A 19547-nucleotide genomic window follows, 5' to 3' on the forward strand; every position below is an offset into this window, starting at 1 on the left:
ATATCTGCAGGTAGCACCGCTGTCATAGATCGCTCGCTCTTCTCTATATCTGCAGGTAGCACCGCTGTCATAGATCGCTCGCTCTTCTCCATATCTGCAGGTAGCACCGCTGTCATAGATCGCTCGCTCTTCTCCATATCTGCAGGTGGCACCGCTGCCATAGATCGCTCGCTCTTCTCCATATTTGCAGGTGGCACCGCTGCCATAGATCGCTCGCTCTTCTCCATATCTGCAGGTGGCACCGCTGCCATAGATCGCTCGCTCTTCTCCATATTTGCAGGTGGCACCGCTGCCATAGATCGCTCGCTCTTCTCCATATTTGCAGGTGGCACCGCTGCCATAGATCGCTCGCTCTTCTCTATATCTGCAGGTAGCACCGCTGCCATAGATCGCTCGCTCTTCTCCATATTTGCAGGTGGCACCGCTGCCATAGATCGCTCGCTCTTCTCCATATTTGCAGGTGGCACCGCTGCCATAGATCGCTCGCTCTTCTCCATATCTGCAGGTGGCACCGCTGCCATAGATCGCTCGCTCTTCTCCATATTTGCAGGTGGCACCGCTGCCATAGATCGCTCGCTCTTCTCCATATCTGCAGGTGGCACCGCTGCCATAGATCGCTCGCTCTTCTTCAGAGCAGGTGATGGATCGGTTGAAGTGATGGACACTCCTCTTGACAACACTCATTTCCTAGTCTGCAGACCAGCAATGGTTAATCCTGCTTTCGTGGACACTGCCCATCAGCTCGTTGAGTGGATGAGTGTAAGGAGCGGTGGAGCTTGTGCTCTTGGTGCAGCAGAACTTGTCACATCTTCATCTAGGGAGCGAGGAGCACCGGTGCCCAGAATGCTGCTCCTGCTGATCGCTGCCATGATGCTGCCCGGTGAGTGCCCAATGCCAGTCAATGGTCCAGGGGATGAGAAGAATGAAGCCATAATTAACTTGATGGGTGCGGGGTAATAAATAAGCGTGACCTGTCCACTACGAGGGTGACCAGAATTCAGACCCTGGTGAATGTGTAATCCCGGTGTAAACACTTTGTAGTCAGGCCTGGATCACTAATCTTATCGTTTTCCGTCACTTTTTTTTCAGGCTCTGAGTCCCAGCGAGATTTAACAGCTCAAATCAACATGATGGGCATAGCCGGTACCATCTCAATAACCACCGACACCAGGATAGTCCACACCAACCTGACCGGCACATGTGGCTCTGTCCACATTTCCATCCATGAGTTTCCGGTGGTGTATGGGGCATCGCGTGATCCCTGTGATGAGAAGATCCTTGGTAGCTCTCAATACAATCTCACTATGCCTGGAGCCGGACAAATGGTCATAAACAGACAGATGAGATGGGACGGCCGATCGCTGGCTCTGCAATCCTGTGGCCTTAGGACATGTGCCAATCTCCTGGGTGAGTCCCAGCGCACGTGGCAAGCCAAGCTCCAGTCCTTCATCATCGGCCAGGCAACCTTCCTCCAGTCACTGGCAGACAACAAGATCTTGGCCGTGCTGGATTTGGCCATGCTGGAGGAGATTCCTACAGCCAATGCCTCGATGCTGTTCTCCAGTTCGTGCCGTATAGATGCTGCTCATATTTTTGGCAGTGTTAGACTTGGCAGTGGCCAAGAGTTTATCAAGAGCCGAGTAGAACTGAGTGATGTCACCATGATGCCATTCCTTCTGGTAAAGTATAATGAGCGATGGGTGTGCGCAGAGATAAGGAACATGACCCCGAAAGTGTCATCTGCACCTATCAGCATGCTCGGAGTGAATGGGAGCTTTACATTCAGGCAGGAGTCTCCTTTCCACCCAACCCAAGTATCTGTCAAACTATGGGGCCTCCTCGGGCGCACTTTCCACTACGGAATTCATTCCCTTCCCATACTTCCATGGCAGATACCCAAGCAAGACGTATGCACCACAGCAAGCACCGGGAATCTCTGGAATCCCTTGGATATCAACAGTCAGTTTACATCTGCTTCAAGTGGTCACAACTCCTGGCCGATGGGTAACTTGAGCGGCCGTCATGGAACAATTCAAGGTCAAGATAAGGTTATGGATTCTCTAGTTGACCAAAATCTGCCAATGTTCGGAAATCACAGTATCCTTGGCCGCTCCATGGTTCTATCAGAGATGGGTGGCAAAGCATGTGCCTGTGGCACCATACAACCAGAAGCAGAAACCCTAAGAGCCACAGTGGTCTTTCGGAAAGGAGTGATGGGTAGAGTCATGTTCCAGCAGGCCTTGAATGATCCTTATGGTGACCTCTCTATCTATGTGGAGCTTTCTCATGGTTCTGACAGTGCCAGTCGGGGTCATAATTGGCATATTCATAACAATCCTCTCCTCACAGAGTCTGAAATCTGTGCTAACGCTGGGGGGCACTTCAACCCATACAATGTACCTGTCAACCAGGACTACAGTGACCAGTGCAGATCACAGCACCCTCTGAGGTGTGAGGCGGGAGACTATGCCTCCAAACACCAACCCATCTCCTTCTATACATCCAGTCCAGCCAGATACGTTTTTACTGACACATCATCATCACTTGGTGGTTCAAACTCCATCATTGGCCGATCTTTGGTTGTTCATGGAGCAGATGGCACGACAACACGTGTGGCCTGTGCCAACATCCTCCTTCAGCGCATAAAAGAAGCACGGACGGGCGCCTGGTTTGGTGGCGGCAATGCTCAGGGGGAACTGCAAGCTTCACAAGCCTCTGAATTTGACCCAACCTCAGTTCAGATTAGTTTCAGTGGTCTACAGAACCTCGCTGGGGGGTTCCACATCCATCTTCTTCCAGTGAATGGAGCTCTAGACAATCCATGTTCAAGCGCTCTAATCAGAGGCCACTTTAATCCATTTAGAATAGACATGTCCACATCTCCACCAGCGGGTGATGGAACAGATGACGAGTATGAGGTGGGGGATGTCAGTGGTCGTAGGGGGTCTTTACATGACCACGAAAATGTAACCAAACAGTACACAGACATGAACTTCCCGCTGTCTGGGCCACACTCCATCCTCGGGCGATCACTGGTGATTCACTACAGCAACGGCTCAAGGTGAGTGATGGGGCATGGTGGCGGGTGGTCGTGGGTATATACAGGAGGAGTGGTACTGTGCAGTGTATATATAAAGGAGGAGTGGTACTGTGCAGTGTATATATACAGGACAGGAGGAGTGGTACTGTGCAGTGATGGACGCGTCTGGAGCAGGAGGATGGAGTAGTCTGGAAAGTACAGAGTAGTCTGGAGCAGGAGGATAGAGGAGTCTGAAGAGTACAGAGTAGTCTGGAGCAGGAGGAGTCTGGAGGGTACAGAGTAGTCTGGAGCAGGAGGATGGAGGGTCTGGAGAGTACAGAGTAGTCTGGAGCAGGAGGATGGACAGTACCGAGTAGTCTGGAGCAGGAGGATGGAGGAGTCTGGAGAGTACAGAGTAGTCTGGAGCAGGAGGATGGAGGAGTCTGGAGGGTACAGAGTAGTCTGGAGCAGGAGGATGGAGTAGTCTGGAGCAGGAGGAGTCTGGAGGGTAGAGTAGTCTGGCAGTAGCTTTCTGCTCCCATTCTATCTAAGAACATGCAAACACTGGACGTCAGTGATCTGGTGTCTGGTCTTGTTGTGACGACCTCTCACGCTTGGTTCCCCGGCGGGTTGGCAGTAGTCATAGGTTGATATTTCGGCTGTTCTCCTGACCACTGTCATGGAGTGATTCTTGAATCTCTGTTTTCCAGGATGCAATGTTCCAGCTTACTGCAGGAGTTGTCCTCAGATGGGGAATGGGTTCGAGCCTCTGCAGAGTTTTCTGGAAATATTAGTGGGAGAATCTCCCTGGTGAGAGGATTTGTTCTTTTGATTTCCATGTGATTGGAGTATAGTGCGCTGTCACTATGGGGACATAGACTATAGTGCGCTGTCACTATGGGGACATAGACTATACTGTGCTGTCACTATGAGGACATAGACTATACTGTGCTGTCACTATGGAGACATAAACTATACTGTGCTGTCACTATGGAGACATAGGCTAAACTGTGCTGTCACTATGAGGACATAGACCATACTGTGCTGTCACTATGGAGACATAGACTATACTGTGCTGTCACTATGGGGACATAGACTATACTGTGCTGTCACTATGGAGACATAGACTATACTGTGCTGTCACTATGAGGACATAGACTATACTGTGCTGTCACTATGGAGACATAGACTATACTGTGCTGTCACTATGGAGACATAGGCTATACTGTGCTGTCACTATGGGGACATAGGCTATACTGTGCTGTCACTATGGAGACATAGACTATACTGTGCTGTCACTATGGAGACATAGACTATACTGTGCTGTCACTATGGGGACATAGACTATACTGTGCTGTCACTATGGAGACATAGACTATACTGTGCTGTCACTATGGAGACATAGACTATACTGTGCTGTCACTATGGAGACATAGGCTATACTGTGCTGTCACTATGGGGACATAGACTATACTGTGCTGTCACTATGGGGACAGACTACAGTGTGCAGTCACTATGAGGACATAGACTATACTGTGCTGTCACTATGGAGACATGGGCTATACTGTGCTGTCACTATGAGGACATAGACTATACTGTGCTGTCACTATGGAGACATAGACTATACTGTGCTGTCACTATGGGGACATAGGCTATACTGTGCTGTCACTATGAGGACATAGACTATACTGTGCTGTCACTATGGGGACATAGACTACAGTGTGCTGTCACTATGGGGACATAGGCTATACTGTGCTGTCACTATGGGGACATAGACTACAGTGTGCTGTCACTATGGGGACATAGACTACAGTGTGCTGTCACTATGAGGACATAGGCTATACTGTGCTGTCACTATGGGGACATAGACTATACTGTGCTGTCACTATGGGGACATAGACTATACTGTGCTGTCACTATGGGGACATAGACTATACTGTGCTGTCACTATGGGGACATAGACTATACTGTGCTGTCACTATGAGGACATAGGCTATACTGTGCTGTCACTATGGAGACATAGACTATACTGTGCTGTCACTATGAGGACATAGACTATACTGTGCTGTCACTATGGAGACATAGACTATACTGTGCTGTCACTATGGGGACATAGACTATACTGTGCTGTCACTATGAGGACATAGACTATACTGTGCTGTCACTATGGGGACATAGACTACAGTGTGCTGTCACTATGAGGACATAGACTATACTGTGCTGTCACTATGGGGACATAGACTATACTGTGCTGTCACTATGGGGACATAGACTATACTGTGCTGTCACTATGGGGACATAGACTATACTGTGCTGTCACTATGGGGACATAGACTATTTTGTGCAGTCACTATGGGGACATAGACTATACTGTGCTGTCACTATGGGGACATAGACTATACTGTGCTGTCACTATGAGGACATAGACTATACTGTGCTGTCACTATGAGGACATAGACTATACTGTGCTGTCACTATGGGGACATAGACTATACTGTGCTGTCACTATGGGGACATAGACTATACTGTGCTGTCACTATGGGGACATAGACTATTTTGTGCAGTCACTATGGGGACATAGACTATACTGTGCTGTCACTATGGGGACATAGACTATACTGTGCTGTCACTATGAGGACATAGACTATACTGTGCTGTCACTATGGGGACATAGACTATACTGTGCTGTCACTATGGGGACATAGACTATTTTGTGCAGTCACTATGGGGACATAGACTATACTGTGCTGTCACTATGGGGACATAGACTATACTGTGCTGTCACTATGGGGACATAGACTATACTGTGCTGTCACTATGGGGACATAGACTATTTTGTGCAGTCACTATGGGGACATAGACTATACTGTGCTGTCACTATGAGGACATAGGCTACAGTGTGCTGTCACTATGGGGACATAGACTATACTGTGCTGTCACTATGGGGACATAGGCTATACTGTGCTGTCACTATGGGGACATAGACTATACTGTGCTGTCACTATGGAGACATAGACTATACTGTGCTGTCACTATGGGGACATAGGCTATACTGTGCAGTCACTATGGGGACATAGACTATACTGTGCTGTCACTATGGGGACATAGACTATTTTGTGCAGTCACTATGGGGACATAGACTATACTGTGCTGTCACTATGGGGACATAGACTATACTGTGCTGTCACTATGGAGACATAGACTATACTGTGCTGTCACTATGGGGACATAGACTATACTGTGCTGTCACTATGGGGACATAGACTATACTGTGCTGTCACTATGGGGACATAGACTATTTTGTGCAGTCACTATGGGGACATAGACTATACTGTGCAGTCACTATGGGGACATAGGCTATACTGTGCTGTCACTATGAGGACATAGACTATACTGTGCTGTCACTATGGGGACATAGACTACAGTGTGCTGTCACTATGAGGACATAGACTATACTGTGCTGTCACTATGAGGACATAGACTATACTGTGCTGTCACTATGGGGACATAGGCTATACTGTGCTGTCACTATGGGCACATAGACTATACTGTGCTGTCACTATGGGGACATAGACTATACTGTGCTGTCACTATGGGCACATAGACTATTTTGTGCAGTCACTATGGGGACATAGACTATACTGTGCAGTCACTATGGGGACATAGACTATACTGTGCAGTCACTATGGGGACATAGACTATACTGTGCAGTCACTATGGGGACATAGACTATACTGTGCAGTCACTATGGGGACATAGACTATACTGTGCAGTCACTATGGGGACATAGACTATACTGTGCAGTCACTATGGGGACATAGACTATACTGTGCTGTCACTATGGAGACATAGACTATTTTGTGCAGTCACTATGGGGACATAGACTATACTGTGCAGTCACTATGAGGACATAGACTATACTTTGCTGTCACTATGGGGACATAGACTACAGTGTGCTGTCACTATGGGGACATAGACTATACTGTGCTGTCACTATGGAGACATAGACTATACTGTGCTGTCACTATGGAGACATAGACTATTTTGTGCAGTCACTATGGGCACATAGACTATTTTGTGCAGTCACTATGGGGACATAGACTATACTGTGCAGTCACTATGGGGACATAGACTATACTACGCAGTTACCTACCACACTGTTACACCTGTGGTGGCGCTATCATACCTAATAGTGTACAGAGGGGGCAACAGGTCAAATAATCCAGATTGACAGTCGCCCCCTGTATTGCCGGTAGTAAGCAAACACTGGCTCCCCAACAGCGTTCACCCCAGTTTTATGCAGCGACGTCTCATATCGAAGAGTCTGTACTTTACATGTAGCACAATTGCAGGACTTGTTCCAAAGATATATGGTTTTTGAACTTTCCATTTGTCAGGATTCCCACCGTGACTGTCACCCCCACGTCACGGATTGAGGTGACTTTAGGCCAACAGATGGCTATCACATGTGCAGGGGGGCTTATCTTAGTTATCCCTCCACTCCACAATGTGATGAGAAAACACACACAAGGCTATTGACCTCTTAGTTTACAGCAGGGTCTTATTGTAGGTATCCCACTGCTCTACAATATACCACGAACTGCAGGGATTTATGTATATCCCGCTTACAGTTCCACTTAACACTTGCAGCTCTCTGGCGCCCCCTTACTCTCAGGTCAGATGAGGTACTGCACCCTGGGTAATTAGTCGCCGGAAAGGCTGCCTGCTATGTACTGGCTATTGGGCACGCTGCAGCGACGCGATAACTACTCCCACTCAGGCAGGAACAATAATTATCAACGCCGCAGTCGCTACCGCATCACTCAACAGTCAGCACACTCTCGCTGCCACCAGCTTCGATTAAACGGGTCCGAAGCTAACCCAACACAACAATAACAGTAGTGTAATTCCCTTCAAAAGACTTAGGGTACAGTTTAGGACAGGAAGAACGAATCTAGTATTAAATAATATACCCCATCAAAGGTTTCAGGCAGTGTTTATAAACAGTTATATAAAGATGTTGCAATATGAGACAATTGAAAATATGTACAAGGTAATTATAAAAATAACAGGGGTTAAATGAGAAAACACTTACATGTGTTCAGAGCATTGCAGGCAACCAGGCTAGTTCCATATGTCCCAATGCATTAGGACTCTGGTTAGGAACAGCTCTTCAAGTCAGACTCACATAGGCTCCAGCAGACAGACTGCATACTGGGGTGCCTAGCAGACTTATAGCTCATCCTGATGACATCACAAAAAGGGCTGGTTTTCCCAGACCCTCCTATCTCTTCAGTGTAACTAAATTTAACCTAAATTTGCCTAATGCCTGTAACTCCGCTACAGAACATGTCATAGTCATAACAAACCCAGCATTCATCTCGTATTAACATTGGCATTCTAATGAGATCAAATATGTCCTATTGGTGATGCATAATTACAGAGAAATCCCTACTTTTTACCTGATGGAGTTAGAAGCTCATGTTTAGAGGGGCGGACCGATCCACCGATGGACGTTAGCAATATGTATTTCTTAGCCCACGTTGTTGGCCCAATATCTTACAATATTAGAACAAAGGACTTCTTGCATTTACAGAAGGGAATCAGACCGGTTTTAGCTAGCTCAACTTTCCACTGCAGCTATGCCAGTCGTAAATACCTTTCTTCAATAAAACTCCCCCACATGCATTGACAAGGCAAGCTCTTGCCTGAGTGAAAGGGAAGGAGGGGGGGGGTTTAGCCCACAGCTTGGGCTAACAAGAGAAACTAAACTTATATATTTCATACAATATCGTGACACCACCGTATGTGGCACACCCAGCCTGGGTGACCACTCTCCGCACTACTGGGCTTGTAGCCACACAGGCCACCTTCTTGAGACTCTAGGACCGCTTCCACGGTTCTCTCCATGAGGCTCTGTGCACGGCAGGCCTCGCTCTCACAGCACCACTGGAAGCTCTGTCAGATGTGTTTGATTTATGCAATGCAGGGTAAAGAATCCAGCACTATAGCACAGTCACTCTTATCAGTATAGTCATGTACAGTGATGTCACTAGGTGGCGCTGTCACTCTTACCAGTATAGTCATGTACAGTGATGTCACTAGGTGGCGCTGTCACTCTTATCAGTATAGTCATGTACAGTGATGTCACTAGGTGGCGCTGTCACTCTTACCAGTATAGTCATGTACAGTGATGTCACTAGGTGGCGCTGTCACTCTTATCAGTATAGTCATGTACAGTGATGTCACTAGGTGGCGCTGTCACTCTTACCAGTATAGTCATGTACAGTGATGTCACTAGGTGGCGCTGTCACTCTTATCAGTATAGTCATGTACAGTGATGTCACTAGGTGGCGCTGTCACTCTTACCAGTATAGTCATGTACAGTGATGTCACTAGGTGGCGCTGTCACTCTTACCAGTATAGTCATGTACAGTGATGTCACTAGGTGGCGCTGTCACTCTTACCAGTATAGTCATGTACAGTGATGTCACTAGGTGGCGCTGTCACTCTTATCAGTATAGTCATGTACAGTGATGTCACTAGGTGGCGCTGTCACTCTTACCAGTATAGTCATGTACAGTGATGTCACTAGGTGGCGCTGTCACTCTTATCAGTATAGTCATGTACAGTGATGTCACTAGATGGCGCTGTCACTCTTATCAGTATAGTCATGTACAGTGATGTCACTAGGTGGCGCTGTCACTCTTATCAGTATAGTCATGTACAGTGATGTCACTAGGTGGCGCTGTCACTCTTACCAGTATAGTCATGTACAGTGATGTCACTAGATGGCGCTGTCACTCTTATCAGTATAGTCATGTACAGTGATGTCACTAGATGGCGCTGTCACTCTTATCAGTATAGTCATGTACAGTGATGTCACTAGGTGGCGCTGTCACTCTTATCAGTATAGTCATGTACAGTGATGTCACTAGGTGGCGCTGTCACTCTTATCAGTATAGTCATGTACAGTGATGTCACTAGGTGGCGCTGTCACTCCTGTCAGTACAGTCCTGTGTGGTGATGTCACTAGATGGCGCTGTCACTCCTGTCAGTACAGTCCAGTGTGGTGATGTCACTAGATGGCGCTGTCACTCCTGTCAGTACAGTCCTGTGTGGTGATGTCACTAGATGGCGCTGTCACTCCTGTCAGTACAGACCTGTGTGGTGATGTCACTAGGTGGCGCTGTCACTCCTGTCAGTACAGACCTGTGTGGTGATGTCACTAGGTGGCGCTGTCACTCCTGTCAGTACAGTCCTGTGTGGTGATGTCACTAGATGGCGCTGTCACTCCTGTCAGTACAGTCCTGTGTGGTGATGTCACTAGGTGGCGCTGTCACTCCTGTCAGTACAGTCCTGTGTGGTGATGTCACTAGATGGCGCTGTCACTCCTGTCAGTACAGTCCAGTGTGGTGATGTCACTAGATGGCGCTGTCACTCCTGTCAGTACAGACCTGTGTGGTGATGTCACTAGATGGCGCTGTCACTCCTGTCAGTACAGAGCAGTGTGGTGATGTCACTAGATGGCGCTGTCACTCCTGTCAGTACAGTCCAGTGTGGTGATGTCACTAGATGGCGCTGTCACTCCTGTCAGTACAGTCCAGTGTGGTGATGTCACTAGATGGCGCTGTCACTCCTGTCAGTACAGACCTGTGTGGTGATGTCACTAGATGGCGCTGTCACTCCTGTCAGTACAGTCCAGTGTGGTGATGTCACTAGATGGCGCTGTCACTCCTGTCAGTACAGTCCAGTGTGGTGATGTCACTAGGTGGCGCTGTCACTCCTGTCAGTACAGTCCAGTGTGGTGATGTCACTCCGTGGCGCTGTCACTCCTGTCAGTACAGTCCAGTGTGGTGATGTCACTAGGTGGCGCTGTCACTCCTGTCAGTACAGTCCAGTGTGGTGATGTCACTAGATGGCGCTGTCACTCCTGTCAGTACAGTCCAGTGTGGTGATGTCACTAGGTGGCGCTGTCACTCCTGTCAGTACAGTCCTGTGTGGTGATGTCACTCCGTGGCGCTGTCACTCCTGTCAGTACAGACCTGTGTGGTGATGTCACTAGATGGCGCTGTCACTCCTGTCAGTACAGTCCTGTGTGGTGATGTCACTAGGTGGCGCTGTCACTCCTGTCAGTACAGTCCAGTGTGGTGATGTCACTAGATGGCGCTGTCACTCCTGTCAGTACAGTCCAGTGTGGTGATGTCACTAGGTGGCGCTGTCACTCCTGTCAGTACAGTCCAGTGTGGTGATGTCACTAGGTGGCGCTGTCACTCCTGTCAGTACAGTCCTGTGTGGTGATGTCACTAGATGGCGCTGTCACTCCTGTCAGTACAGACCTGTGTGGTGATGTCACTAGATGGCGCTGTCACTCCTGTCAGTACAGTCCTGTGTGGTGATGTCACTAGATGGCGCTGTCACTCCTGTCAGTACAGAGCAGTGTGGTGATGTCACTAGATGGCGCTGTCACTCCTGTCAGTACAGTCCTGTGTGGTGATGTCACTAGGTGGCGCTGTCACTCCTGTCAGTACAGACCTGTGTGGTGATGTCACTAGATGGCGCTGTCACTCCTGTCAGTACAGAGCAGTGTGGTGATGTCACTAGATGGCGCTGTCACTCCTGTCAGTACAGACCTGTGTGGTGATGTCACTAGGTGGCGCTGTCACTCCTGTCAGTACAGTCCTGTGTGGTGATGTCACTAGGTGGCGCTGTCACTCCTGTCAGTACAGACCTGTGTGGTGATGTCACTAGATGGCGCTGTCACTCCTGTCAGTACAGTCCTGTGTGGTGATGTCACTAGGTGGCGCTGTCACTCCTGTCAGTACAGACCTGTGTGGTGATGTCACTCGGTGGCGCTGTCACTCCTGTCAGTACAGTCCTGTGTGGTGATGTCACTAGGTGGCGCTGTCACTCCTGTCAGTACAGTCCTGTGTGGTGATGTCACTAGGTGGCGCTGTCACTCCTGTCAGTACAGACCTGTGTGGTGATGTCACTAGATGGCGCTGTCACTCCTGTCAGTACAGACCTGTGTGGTGATGTCACTAGATGGCGCTGTCACTCCTGTCAGTACAGTCCAGTGTGGTGATGTCACTAGATGGCGCTGTCACTCCTGTCAGTACAGTCCAGTGTGGTGATGTCACTAGATGGCGCTGTCACTCCTGTCAGTACAGTCCTGTGTGGTGATGTCACTAGGTGGCGCTGTCACTCCTGTCAGTACAGTCCTGTGTGGTGATGTCACTAGGTGGCGCTGTCACTCCTGTCAGTACAGTCCTGTGTGGTGATGTCACTAGATGTCGCTGTCACTCCTGTCAGTACAGTCCTGTGTGGTGATGTCACTAGATGTCGCTGTCACTCCTGTCAGTACAGTCCTGTGGTGATGTCACTAGATGGCGCTGTCACTCCTGTCAGTACAGTCCTGTGTGGTGATGTCACTAGGTGGCGCTGTCACTCCTGTCAGTACAGACCTGTGTGGTGATGTCACTCGGTGGCGCTGTCACTCCTGTCAGTACAGACCTGTGTGGTGATGTCACTAGATGGCGCTGTCACTCTTATCAGTACAGTCCAGTGTGGTGATGTCACTAGGTGGCGCTGTCACTCCTGTCAGTACAGTCCTGTGTGGTGATGTCACTCAGTGGCGCTGTCACTCCTGTCAGTACAGTCCTGTGTGGTGATGTCACTAGATGGCGCTGTCACTCCTGTCAGTACAGTCCTGTGTGGTGATGTCACTAGATGGCGCTGTCACTCCTGTCAGTACAGACCTGTGTGGTGATGTCACTAGATGGCGCTGTCACTCCTGTCAGTACAGTCCTGTGTGGTGATGTCACTAGATGGCGCTGTCACTCCTGTCAGTACAGTCCTGTGTGGTGATGTCACTAGGTGGCGCTGTCACTCCTGTCAGTACAGACCTGTGTGGTGATGTCACTAGATGGCGCTGTCACTCCTGTCAGTACAGACCTGTGTGGTGATGTCACTAGATGGCGCTGTCACTCCTGTCAGTACAGACCTGTGTGGTGATGTCACTAGATGGCGCTGTCACTCCTGTCAGTACAGTCCAGTGTGGTGATGTCACTAGATGGCGCTATCACTCCTGTCAGTACAGTCCTGTGTGGTGATGTCACTAGATGGCGCTGTCACTCCTGTCAGTACAGACCTGTGTGGTGATGTCACTAGGTGGCGCTATCACTCCTGTCAGTACAGTCCTGTGTGGTGATGTCACTAGGTGGCGCTGTCACTCTTATCAGTATAGTCATGTACAGTGATGTCACTAGATGGCGCTGTCACTCCTGTCAGTACAGTCCTGTGTGGTGATGTCACTAGATGGCGCTGTCACTCCTGTCAGTACAGTCCAGTGTGGTGATGTCACTAGATGGCGCTATCACTCCTGTCAGTACAGTCCTGTGTGGTGATGTCACTAGGTGGCGCTGTCACTCCTGTCAGTACAGTCCAGTGTGGTGATGTCACTAGATGGCGCTATCACTCCTGTCAGTACAGTCCTGTGTGGTGATGTCACTAGGTGGCGCTGTCACTCCTGTCAGTACAGTCCTGTGTGGTGATGTCACTAGGTGGCGCTGTCACTCCTGTCAGTACAGTCCTGTGTGGTGATGTCACTAGGTGGCGCTGTCACTCCTGTCAGTACAGTCCTGTGTGGTGATGTCACTAGGTGGCGCTGTCACTCCTGTCAGTACAGTACTGTGTGGTGATGTCACTAGATGGCGCTGTCACTCCTGTCAGTACAGTCCTGTGTGGTGATGTCACTAGGTGGCGCTGTCACTCCTGTCAGTACAGTCCTGTGTGGTGATGTCACTAGGTGGCGCTGTCACTCCTGTCAGTACAGTACTGTGTGGTGATGTCACTAGATGGCGCTGTCACTCCTGTCAGTACAGTCCAGTGTGGTGATGTCACTAGGTGGCGCTGTCACTCCTGTCAGTACAGTCCTGTGTGGTGATGTCACTAGATGGCGCTGTCACTCCTGTCAGTACAGTCCTGTGTGGTGATGTCACTAGATGGCGCTATCACTCCTCTCAGTACAGACCTGTGTGGTGATGTCACTAGATGGCGCTGTCACTCCTGTCAGTACAGACCTGTGTGGTGATGTCACTAGATGGCGCTGTCACTCCTGTCAGTACAGTCCAGTGTGGTGATGTCACTAGATGGCGCTGTCACTCCTGTCAGTACAGTCCTGTGTGGTGATGTCACTAGATGGCGCTGTCACTCCTCTCAGTACAGTCCTGTGTGGTGATGTCACTAGATGGCGCTGTCACTCCTGTCAGTACAGACCTGTGTGGTGATGTCACTAGATGGCGCTGTCACTCCTGTCAGTACAGACCTGTGTGGTGATGTCACTAGATGGCGCTGTCACTCCTGTCAGTACAGTCCTGTGTGGAGATGTCACTAGATGGCGCTATCACTCCTCTCAGTACAGTCCAGTGTGGTGATGTCACTAGATGGCGCTGTCACTCCTGTCAGTACAGTCCTGTGTGGTGATGTCACTCAGTGGCGCTGTCACTCCTGTCAGTACAGACCAGTGTGGTGATGTCACTAGGTGGCGCTGTCACTCCTGTCAGTACAGTCCTGTGTGGTGATGTCACTAGATGGCGCTGTCACTCCTGTCAGTACAGTCCTGTGTGGTGATGTCACTAGATGGCGCTGTCACTCCTGTCAGTACAGTCCAGTGTGGTGATGTCACTAGATGGCGCTGTCACTCCTGTCAGTACAGTCCTGTGTGGTGATGTCACTAGATGGCGCTATCACTCCTCTCAGTACAGACCTGTGTGGTGATGTCACTAGATGGCGCTGTCACTCCTGTCAGTACAGTCCTGTGTGGTGATGTCACTAGATGGCGCTGTCACTCCTGTCAGTACAGTCCTGTGTGGTGATGTCACTAGATGGCGCTGTCACTCTTATCAGTACAGTCCTGTGTGGTGATGTCACTAGATGGCGCTATCACTCCTGTCAGTACAGTCCAGTGTGGTGATGTCACTAGATGGCGCTGTCACTCCTGTCAGTACAGACCTGTGTGGTGATGTCACTAGATGGCGCTGTCACTCCTGTCAGTACAGACCAGTGTGGTGATGTCACTAGATGGCGCTGTCACTCTTATCAGTACAGACCTGTGTGGAGATGTCACTAGATGGCGCTGTCACTCCTGTCAGTACAGACCTGTGTGGTGATGTCACTAGATGGCGCTGTCACTCCTGTCAGTACAGTCCAGTGTGTGGTGATGTCACTCGGTGGCGCTGTCACTCCTGTCAGTACAGTCCTGTGTGGTGATGTCACTAGATGGCGCTGTCACTCCTGTCAGTACAGTCCTGTGTGGTGATGTCACTAGATGGCGCTGTCACTCTTATCAGTACAGACCTGTGTGGAGATGTCACTAGATGGCGCTGTCACTCCTGTCAGTACAGTCCAGTGTGTGGTGATGTCACTAGGTGGCGCTGTCACTCTTATCAGTACAGACCTGTGTGGAGATGTCACTAGATGGCGCTGTCACTCCTGTCAGTACAGTCCTGTGTGGTGATGTCACTAGATGGCGCTGTCACTCCTGTCAGTACAGTCCTGTGTGGTGATGTCACTAGGTGGCGCTGTCACTCCTGTCAGTACAGTCCAGTGTGTGGTGATGTCACTCGGTGGCGCTGTCACTCCTGTCAGTACAGTCCTGTGTGGTGATGTCACTAGATGGCGCTGTCACTCCTGTCAGTACAGACCTGTGTGGTGATGTCACTAGATGGCGCTGTCACTCCTGTCAGTACAGACCTGTGTGGTGATGTCACTAGGTGGCGCTGTCACTCCTGTCAGTACAGACCTGTGTGGTGATGTCACTCGGTGGCGCTGTCACTCCTGTCAGTACAGTCCTGTGTGGTGATGTCACTAGATGGCGCTGTCACTCCTGTCAGTACAGTCCTGTGTGGTGATGTCACTAGGTGGCGCTGTCACTCCTGTCAGTACAGACCTGTGTGGTGATGTCACTAGATGGCGCTGTCACTCCTGTCAGTACAGTCCTGTGTGGTGATGTCACTAGGTGGCGCTGTCACTCCTGTCAGTACAGTCCTGTGTGGTGATGTCACTAGATGGCGCTGTCACTCCTGTCAGTACAGTCCTGTGTGGTGATGTCACTCGGTGGCGCTGTCACTCCTGTCAGTACAGTCCTGTGTGGTGATGTCACTAGGTGGTGCTGTCACTCCTGTCAGTACAGACCTGTGTGGTGATGTCACTAGATGGCGCTGTCACTCCTGTCAGTACAGTCCTGTGTGGTGATGTCACTAGGTGGTGCTGTCACTCCTGTCAGTACAGACCTGTGTGGTGATGTCACTAGATGGCGCTGTCACTCCTGTCAGTACAGTCCTGTGTGGTGATGTCACTAGGTGGTGCTGTCACTCCTGTCAGTACAGACCTGTGTGGTGATGTCACTAGATGGCGCTGTCACTCCTGTCAGTACAGTCCTGTGTGGTGATGTCACTCGGTGGCGCTGTCACTCCTGTCAGTACAGTCCTGTGTGGTGATGTCACTCGGTGGCGCTGTCACTCCTGTCAGTACAGTCCTGTGTGGTGATGTCACTAGGTGGCGCTGTCACTCCTGTCAGTACAGACCTGTGTGGTGATGTCACTAGGTGGCGCTGTCACTCCTGTCAGTACAGTCCTGTGTGGTGATGTCACTCGGTGGCGCTGTCACTCCTGTCAGTACAGTCCTGTGTGGTGATGTCACTAGGTGGCGCTGTCACTCCTGTCAGTACAGTCCTGTGTGGTGATGTCACTAGATGGCGCTATCACTCCTGTCAGTACAGACCTGTGTGGTGATGTCACTAGGTGGCGCTGTCACTCCTGTCAGTACAGTCCTGTGTGGTGATGTCACTCGGTGGCGCTGTCACTCCTGTCAGTACAGTCCTGTGTGGTGATGTCACTAGGTGGCGCTGTCACTCCTGTCAGTACAGTCCTGTGTGGTGATGTCACTAGGTGGCGCTGTCACTCCTGTCAGTACAGTCCTGTGTGGTGATGTCACTAGGTGGTGCTGTCACTCCTGTCAGTACAGTCCTGTGTGGTGATGTCACTCGGTGGCGCTGTCACTCCTGTCAGTACAGTCCTGTGTGGTGATGTCACTAGGTGGCGCTGTCACTCCTGTCAGTACAGTCCTGTGTGGTGATGTCACTAGGTGGCGCTGTCACTCCTGTCAGTACAGACCTGTGTGGTGATGTCACTAGGTGGCGCTGTCACTCCTGTCAGTACAGTCCTGTGTGGTGATGTCACTCGGTGGCGCTGTCACTCCTGTCAGTACAGTCCTGTGTGGTGATGTCACTAGGTGGCGCTGTCACTCCTGTCAGTACAGTCCTGTGTGGTGATGTCACTAGATGGCGCTGTCACTCCTGTCAGTACAGACCTGTGTGGTGATGTCACTCGGTGGCGCTGTCACTCCTGTCCGTGCAGACCTGTGTGGTGATGTCACTCGGTGGCGCTGTCACTCCTGTCAGTACAGACCTGTGTGGTGATGTCACTCGGTGGCGCTGTCACTCCTGTCAGTACAGACCTGTGTGGTGATGTCACTAGATGGCGCTGTCACTCCTGTCAGTACAGTCCTGTGTGGTGATGTCACTAGATGGCGCTGTCACTCCTGTCAGTACAGACCTGTGTGGTGATGTCACTAGGTGGCGCTGTCACTCCTGTCAGTACAGTCCTGTGTGGTGATGTCACTCGGTGGCGCTGTCACTCCTGTCAGTACAGTCCAGTGTGGTGATGTCACTCAGTGGCGCTGTCACTCCTGTCCGTGCAGACCTGTGGGTTGTGTTCGTTGACAGCTCAGGTGACTACATCACATAACAGGAATATCGAGTTCTGCTAATAACAATCAGCCTATAATGTTCCCATTAAAGACGAAAATTTCAGATCTGCTTCACAAAAGGTGTGAGCCAGTGTGTGTGGAGGGTGTGACCCCATAGTGTCAAGGAGAACACCGGGGAGATCCCACCGCTGGCATAGGACATAGCTGCGCTGCCTCCAATCAGGAGAATAACACAATTGCCTGATGAGTGATGGACGAGGCCGCGGCAGCTTCCACTACTAGGCCGGTTGTTGGGGAACTATGGGAGCTTTCACATTGTGTCTCTGCACCCGTTCAGAGGCCCCTTTTGGAGTTCATTTCTGAACCCCCAGTAAAACGGATTTCGGGTGCATGCGCCGATGGGGCCATAGATTTTATTGGAGACGGCAGAGTGAACGTGTGTTCTGTCGAGCATCATTTTTGGGAGTCTACGCCTACAGGAGGTGGATACCCATACGCAGTCTAGTTTGGATGTATGCCCTGACGGGGCCACTAAACGCACCCAGTGAGCGTATGGTATATACACCTCCGATTTTAATGAATGGAAAATATATAACCCCGGTACGGTCACTGCCAGCTCCACAATAAGTAACGGCACTCGCTGCCACCACCGGTCATTTATACGGGCCGATTGGACGCCTGTTGCAGGTAGTGTATGGCTTCAGGGTGCGGTTTATAGAGCAAGAGGAACAGAGATATTACATTTTGTCTATTTAATTAAGAAAGATTTTTCTCTGCGACACATTCACAGTGGGAATTACACAGACCACCAACATCATGTAAGAGACTGAAACCGTGAAACATTCCACGACTACAGACACATCAGAGGTCCACGTCCCAGCAGCAGCTGACTCCCTCTGTCGGGAGCACTACTGGTGGCTATCACTCACCCTAAGGCCGGGGTCACACTTGCGAGTACAATGCGAGAGACTCGCACGAGTCTCTCGCATTAATACCCGGCACTCAGGACAGGGGCGTGCGGCTGTATATGTTTCTATGCAGCTGAACGCTCCGGTCCGAGTGCCACCGGCAGTGCCGGGTATTGATGCGAGAGACTCGTGCAAGGTTCTCGCATTGATCTCACAAGTGTGACCCCGACCTAAGTCACCCACTTGTCTCATGTCTCCTCTTGTAGCGTCAGGCGGTGTACCCGGACGGAGCGTCTGGAGAGACGACCATCTTGGTGGATCTACAATTGCCCTTGATCTCAGGAAAGGTGAGGTAAATCTCCCCATACAGGTGCGATGTCCAGGGTGAGTGGCGCCATATAACTGTCCCTATGGTTTAGACCCTGGAATGGCTCATCCACAGCGCGGAGCGGAGAGGAGAACCTTACAATCCATTCGACGTCCCCAGCCAGGTGAGACCCTCGGCAGAGGACTGTAGATGTCCTCCTGTGTGGACTCAATCTTCTAGAGTCTGGAAACGTCTGGTGTTGGAGGCCGCAACGTTGATTACGGAGATTGTGATATCGTGGGGCAGAGGTCAGGGCGGTGATCTGGGAGCACACAGTCAGGACACTTCTGGTCACCAATAACCCCCATCATTCTTATTGTCTAGACTCGAAACTGGTGCACTGTGCAGAATCCACAGCTCTGTACAGTCGGGGATCTGAAGGGGAAGCATGGACCTGTGGCGGCAGGAGACACGGTGCTGGTGACGGATCCTAATCTGCCCCTGGCCGGAGACTTCACAGGTGTCTATTGTGCAGAGGTCCGAC

At 50.4% G+C, this 19547-nt stretch overlaps 1 protein-coding gene across 1 annotated transcript in view; it reads left to right on the forward strand.

Annotated features, from left to right (window-relative positions):
- Positions 1-1108: 1108 nt before the first annotated feature.
- The window catches only part of LOC138646058 (uncharacterized), a 33106-nt gene continuing 14667 nt past the window's right edge, over positions 1109-19547 (forward strand). Inside the window, exons 1-5 of the mRNA XM_069735528.1 lie at positions 1109-3061; positions 3730-3829; positions 18963-19043; positions 19116-19187; positions 19388-19523. Of these exons, the coding sequence (XP_069591629.1) occupies positions 1128-3061; positions 3730-3829; positions 18963-19043; positions 19116-19187; positions 19388-19523 (2323 nt within the window). The 5' untranslated portion in view covers positions 1109-1127. The remainder of the gene's footprint in view (positions 3062-3729; positions 3830-18962; positions 19044-19115; positions 19188-19387; positions 19524-19547) is intronic.

Source organism: Ranitomeya imitator, chromosome 7 (assembly GCF_032444005.1).
Source record: "Ranitomeya imitator isolate aRanImi1 chromosome 7, aRanImi1.pri, whole genome shotgun sequence".
In the NCBI taxonomy this organism is placed as follows: domain Eukaryota; kingdom Metazoa; phylum Chordata; class Amphibia; order Anura; family Dendrobatidae; genus Ranitomeya; species Ranitomeya imitator.